The following is a 16,730-nucleotide window of genomic DNA, read 5'->3' as shown; positions in this document are numbered from 1 at the left end:
GCAAGTCTTGGTAACAATGTCTTTTTCTTTGCAGAGAGTTAAGTGGTTAAATACTTTAGAATGACTGACCTGGTGCCTTTGTAACTAAGGTATCTCTAATCCATGTGCCATCTTGTTATCAGCCACTGAGGCAGGAGTGGTGTTGGCAAACAGATCCCTGTAAGGCACGTAATGTGGATTTCCATATCCCAGCTGAATACCTTATCAGTATTTTACCAGGTGACCAACTTGTCTGTAGGTAAAACAATAAATAGTTTTGTCTTGCTTAAAAAGGAGGCAGTTCAGTCAATGAAGTAATAACTACAGAATGTCTTTCTAGTGTTTAAGATTCAGAACGGGCAAAGCCATCGTGCAGGGTGCTGAGCTGGAGGATGCCGTGTCACCTCACCTGAGATGATGATCCCTCTCCTGTGCTACACCAGGTGGGCTTGGTGCTCAGTACTGTGCATCACTGTGACACGAGCTGCTCTGGTCCCTCAGATGAGGTTGAGAGATTAATTACCAGGAATATGCAATAAGCTACTTTGCATGTGAACTGCCTATTTATTTTGCTGTAGTAAGGAGCCTATTTTGGGGTACGCATTGTTTTGATTGAACCTGTACACCTTCTGTTTCGCTGAGTTATAACTGAGTTATGGAATAACTGAGTTATGGAATTAAACCGATTCTCCTGCCTAGTAACCACGAATGTTTCCCCGTCTCGTGGTTACGTGTTCTCTTTGTGATGCTCTTTGTGGGCACCCTGTGATTCAGGAAGGGAAGGACGGAGATTGACAGTGTTATTTAACAGCAGCTTTTAGTGAAGTTTGGTGTGAGAAGGAGCACTGCTCCGGGCTACAGCTCCTGAAAGGAGGTGGGATTGAGGAGGGGGTCGGCTTCTTTTTCCATCTAACAGTGATAACGTGAGGGGCGATGGCCTGAAGTTGTACCAGGGGAGGGTCGGGGTGTGTGTTAGGAACGATTTCATCTCCAAAGAGCACAGCTGCACAGGGAAGGGGGGGTCACAGAGCCTGGATGGGGCTGTGGCACTGAGGGCTGTGGCTGTGGTAGGTGAGCGCTATGGCCGTGCCACCCTTGGGGGGCACCCAACTCCAGCGGTGACCTCATATGAAATAGCCATTTATTTTTCCGGCTGATATTTGAACACGTAGCGCAAACCCTCTCGCAGGGCTGCGGCGGGGCCGAGCGGGGCCTCGGGGGGGAGCCCCACACCGGGCTTAGTGCGGTAGCTCCGCCCGCTCTGAGGCTGAGGGGCCGGGCAGGGCCGCGCATCTCCACCACCGCCATAATTTTGTCCGCCCCGAGCCGCCGTCATCGTGGCCGCCCGGGGTGAGAGGTGACGGCTGCGTCCCCGGAAGCGGCGGCGGCAGCGGAGGGAGGAGGAGGCGGAGGGTGAACGGGCCGCGGCGACGGACGGGAGCGGCCCTCCCCGCCCCGCAGCCCACGGCAGGGCAGGGCAGGAGGATGCTGCACAGCCCGGCCCGCCGAGCCTGAGACCCGCCGCCTCCGGGCCTCCATCCGCCCGGCCCGGCGGCATCTTCACCCTTCGGGCGCCGGTAAGACGGGGACGGGATGGGATGGGATGGGACGGGATGGGACGGGATGGGACGGGCCGTGGGGTCTCTACGGGCCTTCCCTGCGGGGCACTGTGTATATTTGCGTTAATGAGCAGCGGATCCTGCTGCTATTTTGTCTTTATTTCTTTATTTTTTCCCTGTCGCGTTCTCTTTCTGCTCTAACCTCTATCGGAAGGTGTTATTCGTTTTTAAAAGCAATATTTCCCGTGCTGTACCGTGCTGCGTGTCCCAAATTCGGACCCATCATAAGCACAGAACTACACATGGACACCATGGGAGCACTTCAATTCCAAGGGGATGAACTGACAGAGCCCAGGGCTCCCTGCCTCTTATTCCTCCTCTCCTTTGCACTTCAAGGCTCTGCCTTCCTCAGGAGATGCCCTGAAGTTTCCTCTGCCTTTGTTATCTATTTTGCTCTGCCTATATTTTGTGGGACAACCCGTGGCTCTGGCTATGAATCCCTAATGCTGCTCTCTGCATCCTCGTTGAACTTTAAGGAAGTTTTGTGATGTGTAACGTGTCCTGAAGTACAAATGGTATTTAAGCCTGCTTTTCCCAGTCAGTTATTAGCGTGGCTTTATAAACAGTTGGTGTCTGAATAAATAGGTGTTGGACGTGCTGCTGCCAGGCTGAGAGCGTGGGGTGGCTGTGGGTTCATCCTGTGCCATACATCGACCTGCAGCACCTGCACAATGGGGGACAGCATTGCCAGTGGGGATAGGAGTGGAGAACTGAGTGCTCTCTGACCCCTCATTCACTCCCCCCGAGGTGGATTAAGGCCTCTGCAGCTCTGTTGCTTCCCATGATTCGAGGGGTGGCTCTGCACAGAGGAATGTGATTCTTTTCCACTTGAAAGACAAGAATTGAATCACCACCTGACGGGGCAGGATTGTCTCTGTGCTGTCAGAGTGGGGAGCAGGGCAGTAACTGTGTGACCAGGTGTCCTTCATGTGGGCAGGGGCTGGGACTGCATCGTCCCAAGGCAGAACTCAGACCCAGGGCTGCAGCTCCACTGCCTGCCAGTTCAACTTCTTTTAGACACAATCCTGCTTTACCCCACTTCTTTGGGCCAGGTGTGGATACCGACACAACGTTACTAACCCAGCTTTGATATTTGATCTTGCTATCAGCTCTTACCTACATGTTTCCATCCTTTTTGCCATATTTGCACTCTTTTCCCTCCTTTGCTCCTGCCTCTGTTAGCAGTCAGCATTACCCTCTGTCCACATTCAGAGCTCTGCTTTGCCATTTATTTCCACTAACACCATTTCCTTAGTTGTCATTGTTGGGATTCAGGCTGCCTACCTGTCTGCTCTCTGTCTCATTACAGCTCTCATTACAAACTGTCTGAAAAAGCTTTTTTTTGGGGCATTCTTACTGCAGACTTCCATACCTCAATCCTTAATGTGTAGCCTTAATGAAGTCAACCATTAACCTGCATGCACTGGTTGCTAAACCAGTGTGTGTATTAAAATGTTACTGAGATTTTCATTGCTTCCTGAGCAGAACCTTCCTGTGAACTGTGGGTTTTTTGGCTGCCATCAGTACCGTACACATAATATGTTTTCTTATATGGAAGTTTTTAAGAATTGCTTTTACTGAGCAGATCCTATACAAATAAATAATCTGCCTTTTGCTTATCCCATTCCCAGGCTGTCATATGTAGGAGCTGGGCTGATAGTTGGGCTAGATGATCGTATTGCTCTTCCCAACCTTAACCATTCTGTGATATATAATTTGTAACATATAAATTTCAGATGTGAGGACTTTGAAGTTCTAATCTATTTCATGTTACCCTGCTGTTACGCCGCAGTCTGCGTGATCCAGACTATAAGTCATGCTGTAAGTCATCACTTTGGCTTCTAACAGTTGGAAGGTTTGAGAGATGCCCAAGCCAGAACTCTTGCATATGAAAACACACTCTTCCCGTCACTCAGCTGGTTGGCAGACAGGGCTGCGTTCTGCACTTTGGCAGCAAAATGGCTGTTTTCAGGCCGAAGTTGGGTTCGCTTTTTATTTGACAGCTGTTTGGATGAGTAAAAGGTTGTAGATAAACGTTCCTTTTTGGTTTTTTAACCCTTCTGCCCTTATCGTGTTTTCTGCCTTTGACAGAAGTTACATACAGGAGGTTGGGTTTATGAGATTTGGTGTTCATTGGAGCCTTCAGGTTGACTCTAAGGATCACCAGATTGCTTCCATTCTCTGCCTTTTTTGATGGGTGGAGCTGAGGTGTTTGCTGGTTCCGTAGCTCTTGAGGATGTCGAAATGTTTAATTGTGCTTCAAAACGTGTTTCAAGAGGTGGAAAAATACACTTGGTGCAAGTATGAAGGGTTTGGCTCTGTTGAGTCCCAGGGCTCTCACACTTATAATCTGCTTGTGGAATGACCCCATTACCACAGTCATATCAGGAAATATCTCCTTTTCAGCAATAATGCTCTCATGGTCATTCAGCATCGTGCAGCATCTTTGGTCTGTGCTCCTCAGTTGGCCATTTCTGTGGCAGTGTTATGTGCTTCCTCCTTTCTGGGAATGTTATCCTTTATCAGGAAAGATATATATGGGATGGAATAGGCCTGAGGACACGCAGAGGTTGCCATGAGCCTGCTGTGCTCGGGGTTATTGTGCTTCCATTGCTGGAAGGATACCAGGGGATGTGATCTCCTGTCCTCGGTAAGCCTGCCTTGCTGTTAGTCTTCTCCTTGCTGGAGAGTCATTTGTTTGAGTTGGAAGGGGCCCTTAATGGTCATCCAGTCCAACACCCAGAGAAGACCAATGGCATTTCCAGTGAGACTGAGGGATGGAAGGAGGGGAGGAGAATCAGCTGTAGGGGAAAGCATTGTGCACGTGGATTCCTCAGTCCCAGGGCAGAAATGTCAGCAAGCCAAGCAGCTTCACCCCATAGTGTCCCCATATGGCTCCTAAAAGATGAACTGAAAAACCTCCTTTATTTTATTCTTCCATAGCCATCAGTATGGAAAATGGCGATGGGTTGAAGGTTGGATTTGATGATCTTAGTGGTCTTTTCCAACCTTAATGGTTCTATGCAAAGTAAGTCTTCCTATGACGTAAGTGGGAAAGCTCTCCTTTTTATTTCTCTCCCAGCTGCGTGTTTTCTGCTAAAGGCTGGAAATGTTTTGATTGAAGAAAGGAAAATATTTATCTTGCAGCTTGCAGCGGTTTAGGTGCTGAGCATTCCTTTCTGTTTGAAGAGAAGGAAGCCAAATTAAATCCAAGATAATTTTGGTGCCCGCTGCTGTTTACTCTTCTGAAACGAGGAGTGCTTTGCTTTGAGATCAGCGCTGTGCCTTTGTGTATCACTCACGAGCAATCACAGCTCGGCTGATTTGTGTTGAAGGGTTTTTCTGGCACAGAACATCACTTTGGATCAGGGTGGTTAACCCTGAGCTGACCCATCCCCAGCACCCAGAGCGGTGCCTCTCGGAGAACATAATTGATCATAAAAACAAACTGCAGAGTGTGAGTGATGTGCTTTTAAATGCAGAGAGATGGGCAGATGTGGAACACAGAGAAGGGGAGATATCTTGAAGGAAATGAGTTGATTCGAAGCTCTCTGTACAAAAGATGTTAGGCAACATCGTGGCAAGAGACGTGCAGAAGTTATGACGTGTTTACTTTCATCCCTTTGAAATTCATCTGTTGTTTTTTCCTTTTGGCAGCAGTAGTTTTGGTCCTAATACCTGTATTAACACAACACGAGGTTCTGTTATCGCTGTGGGTTGGGCTCCTTTGATATTGAAGCCCCACAAAGTGAATTTCTACCCTTCTGCTGTGGTTTAATCCATTCACTTTTTGGTCTTAGCAATGGACATCAGGATTTCCCTTACCTGTAATTTAGTCTTGAACAACTCCCAGGTCTATATCAGCTATCACCTTTTCTCCATACCCTTTTAAGTACAAACCAGGAGCTATTGCTTGTGCTCCTTTCCTGAGGTTGCTGTGTTAACCCCTGGGTTATCGTGGTGGAAAAGTGCCTTAAACTGCAGAACCAGAGGGAGAGCAGCCGGCAGCAGCGCTTTGGGCCTCTCTCTCCATTACTTATTCATTCAGCTAAAAGTGAAATGTGATCTTGTTTCCCTGACCTGCCAGGAGGTAATAGCATCCCGTTTCTTTTCTGAACCGTGTGAAAGAGAAATGGAAGTTTCAATGGCATCCTTCAGGTTATTCATTTACTCAGGGGAAGCTGTGAGCTCCGAGGAGAGGCGCAGTCGCTCTGTGTTCCTAACCAGGCTCAGCAGAAGGGAGCAGTATCAGTGGATGGAGCATTACCTGAACCCACAGCTGCTGTGGGAGCACACAGTTTGCTTTCTCCTCACACAAATTCATTGGTAATTAATGCTGTTCAAACATTGTTTTCCTAAAAATCATTTCTTGGGGCAGCAGCGATGCTCCTCCTAATTCCGCTCTGCACAAGCTGTGTCCAATTGCTGTTTTCATGGCAGCTCGGGTATTAAAATCCACAGTCATTTGCTTTTCTCTCCGAAGGCACATTACGGTTCAGCTTACAGCTTTTTCTAATTGCTTGCAAAGCTGCTGACTTGTGGGGGCACATTAAGCAACCGGCGCTGGTAAAGCTGGTGATCTCTTACATAAAAATATTAGCCCCAATATTTTTGTGTGCGTGCTTTTCAGCACATCGGCTTTTATGGCCAAGTTTAAACCCTCTGGTAAAAACAAGAACCCTAATGGAAAAGTTGGAAGCCCCTTTAAAAGAGGATCACGGCACTGCGTGTGCTCTGGGTGACGTTCAGCTTTGATTAATGGCTGTAATAAAGCTTGCATCTGTGTTGTTATTTTCCCAAGGAAATCCAGGAGGGAACACTGAATACAAGCCTGCTTTTGGTTTGTCTTTTTGATCTATTTCCATCCCACTGTGCTTTTAGATGAGCTGCTGGGTGGGTTTAATGAGGGTAGGAGATGGGCTGCCAGCAGGAGGATGGGAAGCAGGACATGCTGAGCAGCCCCAACATGGGACCTCCCAACGGCAGCACTCCTTGCCCCCCTCTGCCACCTCCAAGGCTTCTCTTGTGGAGGTGCTGCTGCTCCTGGATGAGGACAGCAGTCCTGGTAAGGTACATGCTTGTCATCGCCTCTCACCTTTCCTTCCTTCCCTTCTCTCTGCTTTCTCTGCACTGTGCAGGACACGAGGTGTTTGCAGCATCCCATCCTTCATGCTCCCAGCTTTCCTGGGCTTTGCAGAGGGGCTGAAAAATGGTGTGAAAAATAAACCCAGGCTGTGACCTTGTGCTGTGCAGTGAGCCCTGTTGCCCTGTTTCAGCAGGGTTCTCTGCAGCGTGTGGGCTGCAGACAGGGATGGCTCTATGCTGTGTTAGCTCAGGGCTGCCTCACACACCTCATGATCTCTTCTCTGGAATGATAATGCGGATTTAGTCGATGTTTCTGCTGTAAGAAATGAACAGAAGTAAGTTTGGAACTTTGGAACTTGTCCTTTTCCTGCTCTTGCTTTCTTATGGCTCCATGTGTCAGAGCACCGATCTCACTCTCCCTCCACCAAATCTGTCCCCCTGCATCCTTCCACTGGTCAGGCTCCAGCTGGGCTGGAAGTGACATGTGCTCCTGATAAGAGTCAATGAGAACCATACAGACCTGCAGGCAGCAGTCCCCAGCTTAATTAAAGGTTATCAGATCCGTATGAATGCTCAAACATTAACCACTTCAGTGCTGAATTCTTCAGACAGTGGTCTCAAAGCTTACTTTTTCCTGGGAGTTTTTGGGGCAGGAGGTGTGTAACTAGGAATAGCCACCTTCCTTATGGATGTAGTTGGGGTTAGAGCCTTTGTAACACATGCTGTCAGACAACAGTAAGGTTTGCATCACCTTGGAGTCCTCTCTTTGTTCAGACTTTAGCAGAAGTTCCCTGGCTGTTTGAATCAAGGAGCTGTGCTCTTCTCCCCACCAGAGCTGTTTTTAGCTGTTTCTGACAGCAGGATTCCTGATGCAAAAGCTTAAAATACCCCTGAGCTGCTTCTCGATCCCATTTTGAAGGTCCTGTCCTTTAGGGATGGGGGGGAAGAGAGGTGTTTTAAGGCTTCAGCTTAGACTTGAAGAGCAGTTGAAGAAGTGATGTGCGCAGTTTGATCTGTGGGGCTGCATTACAACCTGCATTTGAGGAGTCTGAATATTACTGGGATTAAAGAGTTGCAGTATATTCTGCATGGGTAAGTGGGGAGGTGGCTGGTTTCATTGCTCATCACCAATATCTGTGATAGAAGTTGTTCTCATTTCTTTTCCTGGGGAGCAGAGGATGGTGAGGTTGAATGTATTTTGATTCATGTGAACAGGGTTTGATTTGTTTTATCTGAGACATACCAGCTCTGTGTTCAGTGACCAGTAGTAGAGTTACGTCATTTAATCTCCTTTTTAGTATGCAATTGGATGTTTTTATTGCCAAACAAGTCTTTGCTATTCCACCACCCCATCCCGAAGCTCATACAGCCTAGTCACTGTTGTGATGTTCTTTCTTTTCCAGGTGAACAATCAGAATAATGTTCAACATAAACCTGTTGGAGAACCTGAAGGTTTACATCAGCAGCCGACCTCCTCTCGTGGTGTTTATGATCAGTGTAAGCGCTATGGCAATAGCTTTTCTGACACTGGGTTATTTCTTTAAGATCAAGGAGATCAAGTCGCCAGAAATGACAGAGGTACGGTACAAAAAGTTCCTGAGTGGAAATACTCATCTGTAAAACATTCCCAATGCTAATGAATTCTGTTTTCCCCCCTCAGGAGCCCTTTTAGGGAAGTACACAGTCCTATGGGAGATTGTCTTTGATAGACTCCCTGCTGATTTTACTAGGAAAGTGACATTGGTGTGAATGTTTGAATAGCTTATTTTAGTTTCAGGGTGAGGCCGAACCATCTGACGTGGATCTTCCTTAGAATGACCAGGAGCCTTTCTTTTCCTTAATCCCTTTTGTTAGCTAGTTTGTTTGTGAAACTTCTGATCTTATCTAGCACTGCTGTTCCATAATGAGGAAAGCCTTGTTGGAAAATGCTCATACTTTGAGCATGGTGAGAATGGATCAAGCCAGTAGATTCCTTCTGGAGTTTAAAGGAGGATGTTACTCTGCTGCGCCAAGCAGCAGCCAGGCAGTGGTTGGAATTGAGCACCAGACGTTCATAAACAACGTGCCCATTTTTGAGATGGCCATGGAGGTGTTTGTGCTCACTTCTGAGCTGTGTAATTCACATTGAGTGGCTTGGAACTGCAGCTAGGTGGTACGTAGCAAGGTCTGTGCTGCAGGAGGGGCAGCCTGATGTTAACTTGCTGATCTGGGCTAAATCTTTGCGTTTGTTTTAAGGACTGGAATACTTTCCTTCTGAGATTTAATGATTTGGACTTCTGTATATCTGAGAATGAAACCTTGAAGCATCTCATCAATGACACCACAACTCCAGAAAGTACAGTGACCAGCGGGCAGGCCAGATCTTCCACACAGTCCCCACAGACTCTTGAGGACTCCGGCCCCATCAACATCTCCGTTACAATCACTTTGACACTGGACCCACTCAAACCTTTTGGCGGATATTCCCGCAACATCACACATCTAAGTTCCACCATTTTTGGACACCAGATTGGACTCTCAGGTATGCAAGACTTGGCTTCTATGAGTTTGAATGATACCCTAAACTCTCCAGTGTCATAAATTAGAATTGTTAAGGTTGAAAAGGCCACTAAGATCATCCAGGCCAACCACTGATCACTTAGTCCAACCATCAGCTTTAGCCTTGAAAACGTATATTTACATCCAAAAATGTGTGTTACCAGATGTGTTGGGAGTACAGTCCTAAGCAGAGCCCTTTACTTGTTTGCTAGGGAAACTTTTACCTGCATTCAGGGTGGGAAAGAATCTTCAGATTTACCAGGATGAGGCTTCGCAGTGTGGAGCAACTTAATGACAATGCAGGTTTATTTTGAAGCCAAAAAATTCTAAGCAACAAAAGCCTTCAACAAGTGACTCTTTGGAGAGTTGTGTCTTCTAAGAAATACAGAGTATATCTCAAGTGTGTACAGCATCTTAATATTGCAGACAGCAACAAATGCTTAAAATTTCTGTGGTGTGAAGACCTCTTACGTGGCTGCTCTGACAGTTTTGGCAGGAGATTATACTGTTAATAATAGAACCTTAGTGAACGTAAGCTTTTTAGCCAAGGTTGCACTTCATAATCATGTCAGAAGGTGTCTTTAGCCTCAGGGATCTGGAAAGAAACATGAGCCACAGCTGTAAGTCTGTGTTCCTATATCATGTAGTATTATTTTGCTTTATGAGCTATCAGATGCAAGTTCCATTTCAAGTAGCCTGGATTTGTTTTCTGTATGAGAACTAATGGAGTACAATACTCAACCTGCGGTGCAGTGTCTGTTAGCACAGAAATGTGAACTTCTGAAAAAGCAAACTGATGCCCTCACTCCTTTTGGGGGCAGGAGAGATTAGATAGGCCAGCAGCTGTTGGCTTTTGTTGCTGCTCCTGGGTTGGTTTTGTTGGTTTGCTTAGCAGTTTCTTTGTTTGCAGCAGCTTTGTTTCATTTTGTTTATTTGGTTTTACTTGGTTTTAAACATTCTCTTTGCTTTCTGCATTGTTAGTAGAGATGCCTGGGTGACTTCAAAGGTATAGACTCTGGGTAGGGTTGCCTTCTTGATCAGTTGCACGCTGTCCTTATCCTAGTGATTGTTGCTCAGATACTTTTGTGATTGAAAACCAGCTTTCTTCCTCTCCTCTCTTTCTCAAAGGCAGAGAATCCCACGAGGAGATAAACATTACCTTCACACTGCCGGCTGCCTGGAATTCAGACGACTGTGTTCTTCATGGTCACTGCGAGCAGGTTGTGTTCACAACCTGCATGACTGTGACAGCAGCCAGCAATGTATTCCCTGTCACAGTGTAAGTGGATTTTACACACTTTCATAGGCTGGTTGCTGGGAGATGAACCTCTCGGCAGCTTCTCTGAGGCTGGCACATCCTGATGGATGATGTTGTGACTGTATAAATGGTGTGCCTGCTTTCCTTCCCCCATTGGAAGAGCCCTGTCTCAAGTCTGGAGGGTGTTTTGCTGTCTTTTAACAATGCTAGATTTTTCAGAGAGTGTTTTGACTCCAGGCCTTTCAGCATGCAACCTGTGATTTAAACTTCAGTAGGAACAACAGAATCAATGAAATTTAAGATATCCTATAATGCAGTTTCTCTGCCTGGTATGAGAGCTGAGGCTTCACTCGGAGGTTCTTATCCTCTTCCCTGCTGAGAGATCAGCAGAAACTGAATGTTGCTTTGCTGCCAAACCCACTAAGCACAGCTCTCTCATCAGAATCGTTTCCCTTTGTCTCCTCTGAACCCCTGACACGGTGCAGTGTACTCAGGAATACCATCAGACAGGTTCTCTTGACTGTATGAAGCCATATAAAAGCCACGTTTTTTCTAATTAAGCTGTGTGGTGTTGGCTTACTGGCACAACATGCAGTTACATTCTAATGTTAGGATAGTAATCATATGGTTTTATAAACTCTTTTGGCTAATCATTGTGGGGTGTTGGTTTTTTTTTTTGCTGTTTTGGAAGATCCAGAGTAAAACTGTTCTTTGCAGCTGTGAAGACTTAGGCATGACTCCATTTTGTAAGTTAGCCTTTCTGAATGTAGATTGAATGGCAATTAGTGTGCTAATTATTTCTGTTTTTCTGCAGTCAGCCACCACATTGTGTTCCTGAAACATACAGCAATGCTACGCTTTGGTACAAGATCTTTACCACAGCAAGGGACTCTAATACCAAGTATGCACAGGATTATAACCCCTTCTGGTGTTACAAAGGAGCAATCGGAAAAGTATATCATGCTTTAAATCCCAAACTAACTGTTATAGTTCCAGATGTAAGTGCCACAACATTTCTCTGTCTTATATTGAGTAAATACTTAGCTGTAGCTTAAGTGAATATGATTCTGTTCATGTCCTAAGACAGTCAGATGTAGTGATGGCTTACTGAGTAGTGCAGGGGCTGAGACAGAGCTAGGTGTGCTTTACCTGTGGTGGGTGTGATGCTCTTTGTGTTATCTCCATGCCTCTTACAGCTTGTAATAACCAGCTTTTATGTTCTGAAGTCATTTGGCAAAAAGCACTGCTGGTGTTTGGGAAGAGATCTCTAGGACAGATTTTTAACACGAGGAGCATTTTGGCTCTTTATGTGCCACAATCAGTTTCATTACAATGCCAGCCTTGTATAGGGGAGAAAGCTGATTCATGAAGTAATTTCTGTGCTGATCTGGTAATTATTGCTTTAATAGAAAGTGTCAACTACTGGTGCATTGTCAGTGAATGGTTTTAATTCCCTATGCAGGATGATCGCTCTCTAATAAACCTACATCTCATGCATACCAGTTACTTTCTTTTTGTGATGGTGATTACAATGTTCTGCTATGCAGTTATTAAAGGCAGACCAAGCAAACTGAGGCAAAGCAATACAGAATTCTGCTCTGAAAAGGTGAGTCTGTGTAATAACAAAGTACTGACTCTGATAACACAAAGCCTCCTTTTGTATGTACTGCAGACTGGTTGTTCTTATCTCTTGCAATGTAGATTGAATTCCTTTTCAAAGGGACACGAGGTGGGCAGTAAGGAAGGGTGCTGCAAAATACAGATGAGTGCTGTGTAGATCCCCAGGTAGATTTCTCTCCTGCAGAGGTGGATTAAATGCAGTTCAGTCAGTGCCATAATGTGACTCTGCTGCCCCAATTCTGGTGTTATTATTTTGTATGTTGCATTGAATAGATGGCATCAAATGGGTTTATCTTTCACCACAACTGACTGAAAGCTTTGAATAAAATATACTACGTATTTCTAGTGGTTGCTAATCAGAACTAAAGCAACCACAAAGGTACTGAAACAGTCATTATTCAGTAGTGCATTGGAGAGCTGCACGTTGCTTGCAGGATTAAATATGAACGTGTTTATTGTTAAGTAGGAAGTGAATGTTGGCTCCTTTTGATCTCAGTGACGTTGTATAGTATAAGCAGTTTTGTTCTGTATTGTTTTTAAACAGATTATGCAAAGTACAAAACATTTTCAGACTTACTTTGATCCTTTCCAAGTTAGACTTTCAAGGTTCTTTGTAAAGCTGGAGGGCAGATATGCCAGCTGTGTGGAGATAAGCAGTATCACTGGTTCCTGATTAAGAATTTGACTTTAACGAACTGTTTTCTTTCTCTTTTGTTTAGGTTGCTTTGTCAGAAGCATAATCCATCCTCTCATCTTAACTGAGAATGACTGAGAACCGTAATCATTGCCTGCTGAACCCAGAATGGGTCTTAACACTCTGTGAATACATTACCTTGCAATGTTGGTTTATTCCAACCAAAGACATTTCAAGTGCCTGTAATTGATTTGTACATATTTATAAAGGTATATTCAGAATAGGTCAGATGATGCACTTGTTCCGCATTGTAGTGCGGCCAGAAGCGTTCAGTCTTTACCTGTGGACATAGCTGAATGTTCGTGTAGATACGTTTAGTGATATGGCTACATATAGTCAGAGCAAGATATTTTTGTCTAGCTGCATCTGGGCAGGTTAAGATGCCTTTGCAAATGTCTCAAACCAATGGATCTTTGTTATTTGCCCAATGATATGTACAGTGTGTTTGAAACAGTATGCACCTTTGATATAATACTGCATTTCCAGAGCCACCAATCGACTACATGAGTTAAATGTGTGTTTGTGTGGCCTGATACCTTCTTCCATTTGCTCCTTGCTTGCGAGAAAAGATATCAACAGTTTTAGTTTAATTTTTTTTTTGGAGAAAAGAAATACATATACACATTTTAATAGTGCTGTATTTAGGACAAACTTGTGCTTTTATTCCTAGTAAAAACTTAAGAAGTGAAGTCCCATTTTAAAATCTTTTCTTATTGAAAACTAAGTTGGATTCTTAGTGTTGTTTTGGTTTTGTTTCCATTTGGCCTGCTGAATACCAGGGGGTCAATCAGCACTGAGACTGCCTGGGAAGCTTTCTGCTTGGCCTCCCATCCACAGCCCTCAAACCCGGAACGTGCATCTGTGCTGCAGAGCAGCTCTCTGTCAGCCTTCTTTCTACAAAGTGACACTGGGTAAAAAGATGCATAAAGATGCATTGTGCTGTCTGTCTGCTGGGGCTCTGCACAGCCTCGGGCGAGTGCAAATAATGAAAGGAAAAAGAAATCCTGTCCTCTGTTACAAAGCCTCACTCTGGGGCTCTCCATCCATCTCTGAAGGGCAGCGGAAAAATGACACTTTTATAAGCTTAAGCCAATCTCCATTTAATGCTGTCCACTCAGGGGAAGATGACAAGGAGGGAGCTAGGGCTGTCGTGATCAAGGTCAAAGAAACCACACAGTGAAACTCATAGAGTTCTCTGTGTCCGTTCTTCAATCAGAGGAGCTTTATTATGTGTATTTTTCCCTTTGCCGTTCTGGCTTTTGCTTTTTATTTCCCTCATGTTATTCAGTAACCTCATTAATTTTCAGGAGTTGTGGTTTTCCTGCAGACATTTCCACCACTGCTTTTAAAATCTCACTGGTTGCCTTAATTGACCTTTCATCTTCACTTTGTAGTGTAGGTCTGCAAAGAGACACTTATGGGTTCTTTTCTCTCTCTCTTCCTTTGGCAAATTTCACTCTAAACTACCCAAAACAAGATGACTCAAGTCAAAATCTTACAGTCTCCGTTGTGCTGGCATAAGATTCTTAGTTTATTACCAATAGACACTATTGTGAATGGTACCCTGCTGGTCTGTGGGCCTGTATTTGTAGGACTTCAGCACTCAGTTCGTTTGCTTCACATGCTCTGAAGAGCAGCCAAGTGTTGCACTTTTTGATCAGAACGTTTCCATTCCTGAATTCAGTTACTTAAGCAGTGGTAACTAATATATATTTTTTCTCCAGTGATGTTAAAGCAAAGCTCAAGAGGTGGCCCAGTTTGAAGTCTATGGATAAAACAAAGCTTCCAGTTTTCTCCTGATGCTGCTTGGGGCTGATATTGCTTCATTAACATGGGTCAGTGAGGAGAAACAGCTTCTTATAGAAACTGTCCGAGCTGTTCCTGATCCATGCAAACCACCTTCAGCTTTAGTGCTGGCTGTGAGAGTTGCCTGTGAGAGTGGCTTGATGTGGGGACCAAAGGCAGGAAGAGGAAAGAGATAAGGGTGGTACTGCAGGTGATAGAAATACATGATAGTGACTCCTTTAAAAGGACAAACCCACCTCCAGGTGTCCCATTTACAAATCAGTCTGTTGGGGTAAAACACGTATGTATATATATGTATATGAATCTGGTTTTGCTATTTGCTAATGAGAGGAGCCTGCTTTGTGGTTCATCACCCACTGTATGGAAATACGGAGGAATACTGAGATTGTGAGCAACGAAAGCAAAAGGGGAAATGTTCGAGAGCTGCTTTTGGCCTTAGTTTTCCCTTTGCCCCATTATTGCAGCGGGGAGGAAGGAGTCCATCAGGTTGGGTTGCTGCGATCCTGAGGAATATCAGGTTGTTCCTAGGTGTAAAAACAAGTTAAATGCAGCCAAACAGAAAAATAAGAACTTAAATATTAGAGTTCAGATCATATTGATCTTTCCTTTGTTGTTGTTGTTGTTTTCTTTTTCTTTTGAACTACGACTTGAATCAGTTTTGATTCTATTTGTACGTGTTTTCTTGTTCTTAGAAAGCTGCCGTTTTCTTTTGCTTTTTTTCTTTGGCATTACACAGAAAATCTGAGCCTTGGTTTCCAACCCTCTGCAAGTGGTCGTAGGGTTAAGATGGCTTGTTTTGTTTTGCTCTTACATTTCACTTGCCTTGTTGCATGACGGTTCATAGCTGATTTGGAAATGACGTTTCTCTCCTAGATTGATTTTGTGTTTGTATGATGTGCATATATTGCTTTGCAGAATAAAAACGATGACGTTTACTCGCTTGTCTTTATTTCTCCTCACCAGTTGCTGTGGAGGTTCCATAAACCCTTTATGTTACATTGACCCTTGGTAGTGAAGTCTGTAATGGGTTGGAATCTTAAAACGTTGCTGTACTTCCAGAGAATGTAGAATTGATATAGAGGTTCTTTATGTATTGTGTGGCAGGGAATATAACACTGTATGGTTGCTATAATGGAGAATTGATGACCTACTGTTGCTTTTTTGGGGCTCTGGTTGTCTTTTTGTCCCTCTTATCAGTCACAGGTGCTTTATTGATACAGTACAGGTCTCTGCACTGAATACATGGGTGGAGCAGAGATGGTCTGTCCTTGATGTTGTCTGTGTTCTTGAGGTTTCTGGCTGCAGTAAGGTCCTCTGAAAGGAACCTAAGACAGAAACAAATTCTTGTTTGCTCTGTTCTCAGCCTCCTGCTGGCCTTGGTGGTTATCAGGCCCTCCTTCCCAGCTTCCTTGCTGTAGGTGTTACCCAGCTGACCCCAAACCTGTTCCTGAGCATTCCTCAGTGCCTGCAGGTGGCTTGGGATCGTTAAAGGGCATCTATGGGTGGCTGCTGAAACCAACATAATAGAACTCGTTAAATTCCAGCTCCAATTACCGTGCAGCTGGAACAAGCTGCACCTGTGTGTTTTCAGTGCTAGAGAGTAGGAAAGATGTACTTGGGGTTGTCCTTCAAAGCTTGTTACAAGCTGGGCACCGAGTGTTGTGCAGACACAAGGCCAGTGTTTGCCTCTCTGGAGGATGTGGTTCAAAGCATTCAATGCCGTGTTCTGACTCTGGGTGTTTCCAGATGGGGCCTATTCAAATCCTGTGACAAATGGGAGCATTGTTTCAAGGCAAAGCTGTAAAGTTGTAGTAGAGTTTTTGCTGGGGAGAGAAACTGAGAATTAACTGGGGGGTGCAGGTGGAAGGGGAGTGAATTTAACAGCAGCTGTGACAAATCCCTTTGGTCTGGCTTTAGGAAGCCTGGCTGGTTCTGAAATGTCTGCCCAGACTTGGCATTGATGCTCCGTGTCAGCGTGCTCTGAGTTCATCCATCACTGTGAGTTAGCAGAGCAATCTCCTTCTTGGCCTCTGCTGCTCTCAGTCCGTCAGCATTAAGGAAGAGAAACACAAGGACACATCTGTGCTTGTTTCCAGTTAAACAAACCCTCCTTCATAACTTGTTTGGGAAA

General features: G+C 44.9%; 1 protein-coding gene across 2 annotated transcripts; it reads left to right on the top strand.

Annotated features, from left to right (window-relative positions):
• Nucleotides 1-1,353: 1,353 nt before the first annotated feature.
• TMEM248 (transmembrane protein 248) lies at nt 1,354-15,534 on the top strand. 2 transcript variants are annotated; one of them, XM_015880591.2, is made up of 7 exons: nt 1,354-1,556; nt 8,087-8,261; nt 8,919-9,204; nt 10,350-10,500; nt 11,294-11,477; nt 11,942-12,085; nt 12,819-15,534. In XM_015880591.2, exons 2-7 carry the CDS (start codon nt 8,103-8,105, stop codon nt 12,837-12,839), a joined length of 945 nt encoding a protein of 314 aa, XP_015736077.2. In that variant the 5' UTR covers nt 1,354-1,556; nt 8,087-8,102; the 3' UTR covers nt 12,840-15,534. The 2 variants fall into 2 exon arrangements, with proteins under 2 accessions (XP_015736077.2, XP_032304341.2); XM_032448450.2 differs by lacking the exon at nt 1,354-1,556 and adding an exon at nt 6,500-6,663.
• The last annotated feature ends 1,196 nt before the right edge of the window (nt 15,535-16,730 follow it).

This window comes from Coturnix japonica, chromosome 22 (genome assembly GCF_054131305.1).
Source record: "Coturnix japonica strain WE chromosome 22, WE-NBRP24, whole genome shotgun sequence".
In the NCBI taxonomy this organism is placed as follows: domain Eukaryota; kingdom Metazoa; phylum Chordata; class Aves; order Galliformes; family Phasianidae; genus Coturnix; species Coturnix japonica.
The sequence above is the reverse complement of the archived record's forward strand: the minus strand, read 5'-3'. Positions and strand labels throughout refer to the sequence as shown.

Coding starts and splice junctions, on each gene's coding strand:
- TMEM248 (XM_015880591.2), top strand. CDS start 8,103: ATGTTCAACATAAACCTGTTGGAGAACCTGAAGGTTTACATCAGCAGC. Junction 8,262..8,918: donor AGTCGCCAGAAATGACAGAG/GTACGGTACAAA, acceptor GTTTGTTTTAAG/GACTGGAATACTTTCCTTCT. Junction 10,501..11,293: donor AATGTATTCCCTGTCACAGT/GTAAGTGGATTT, acceptor GTTTTTCTGCAG/TCAGCCACCACATTGTGTTC.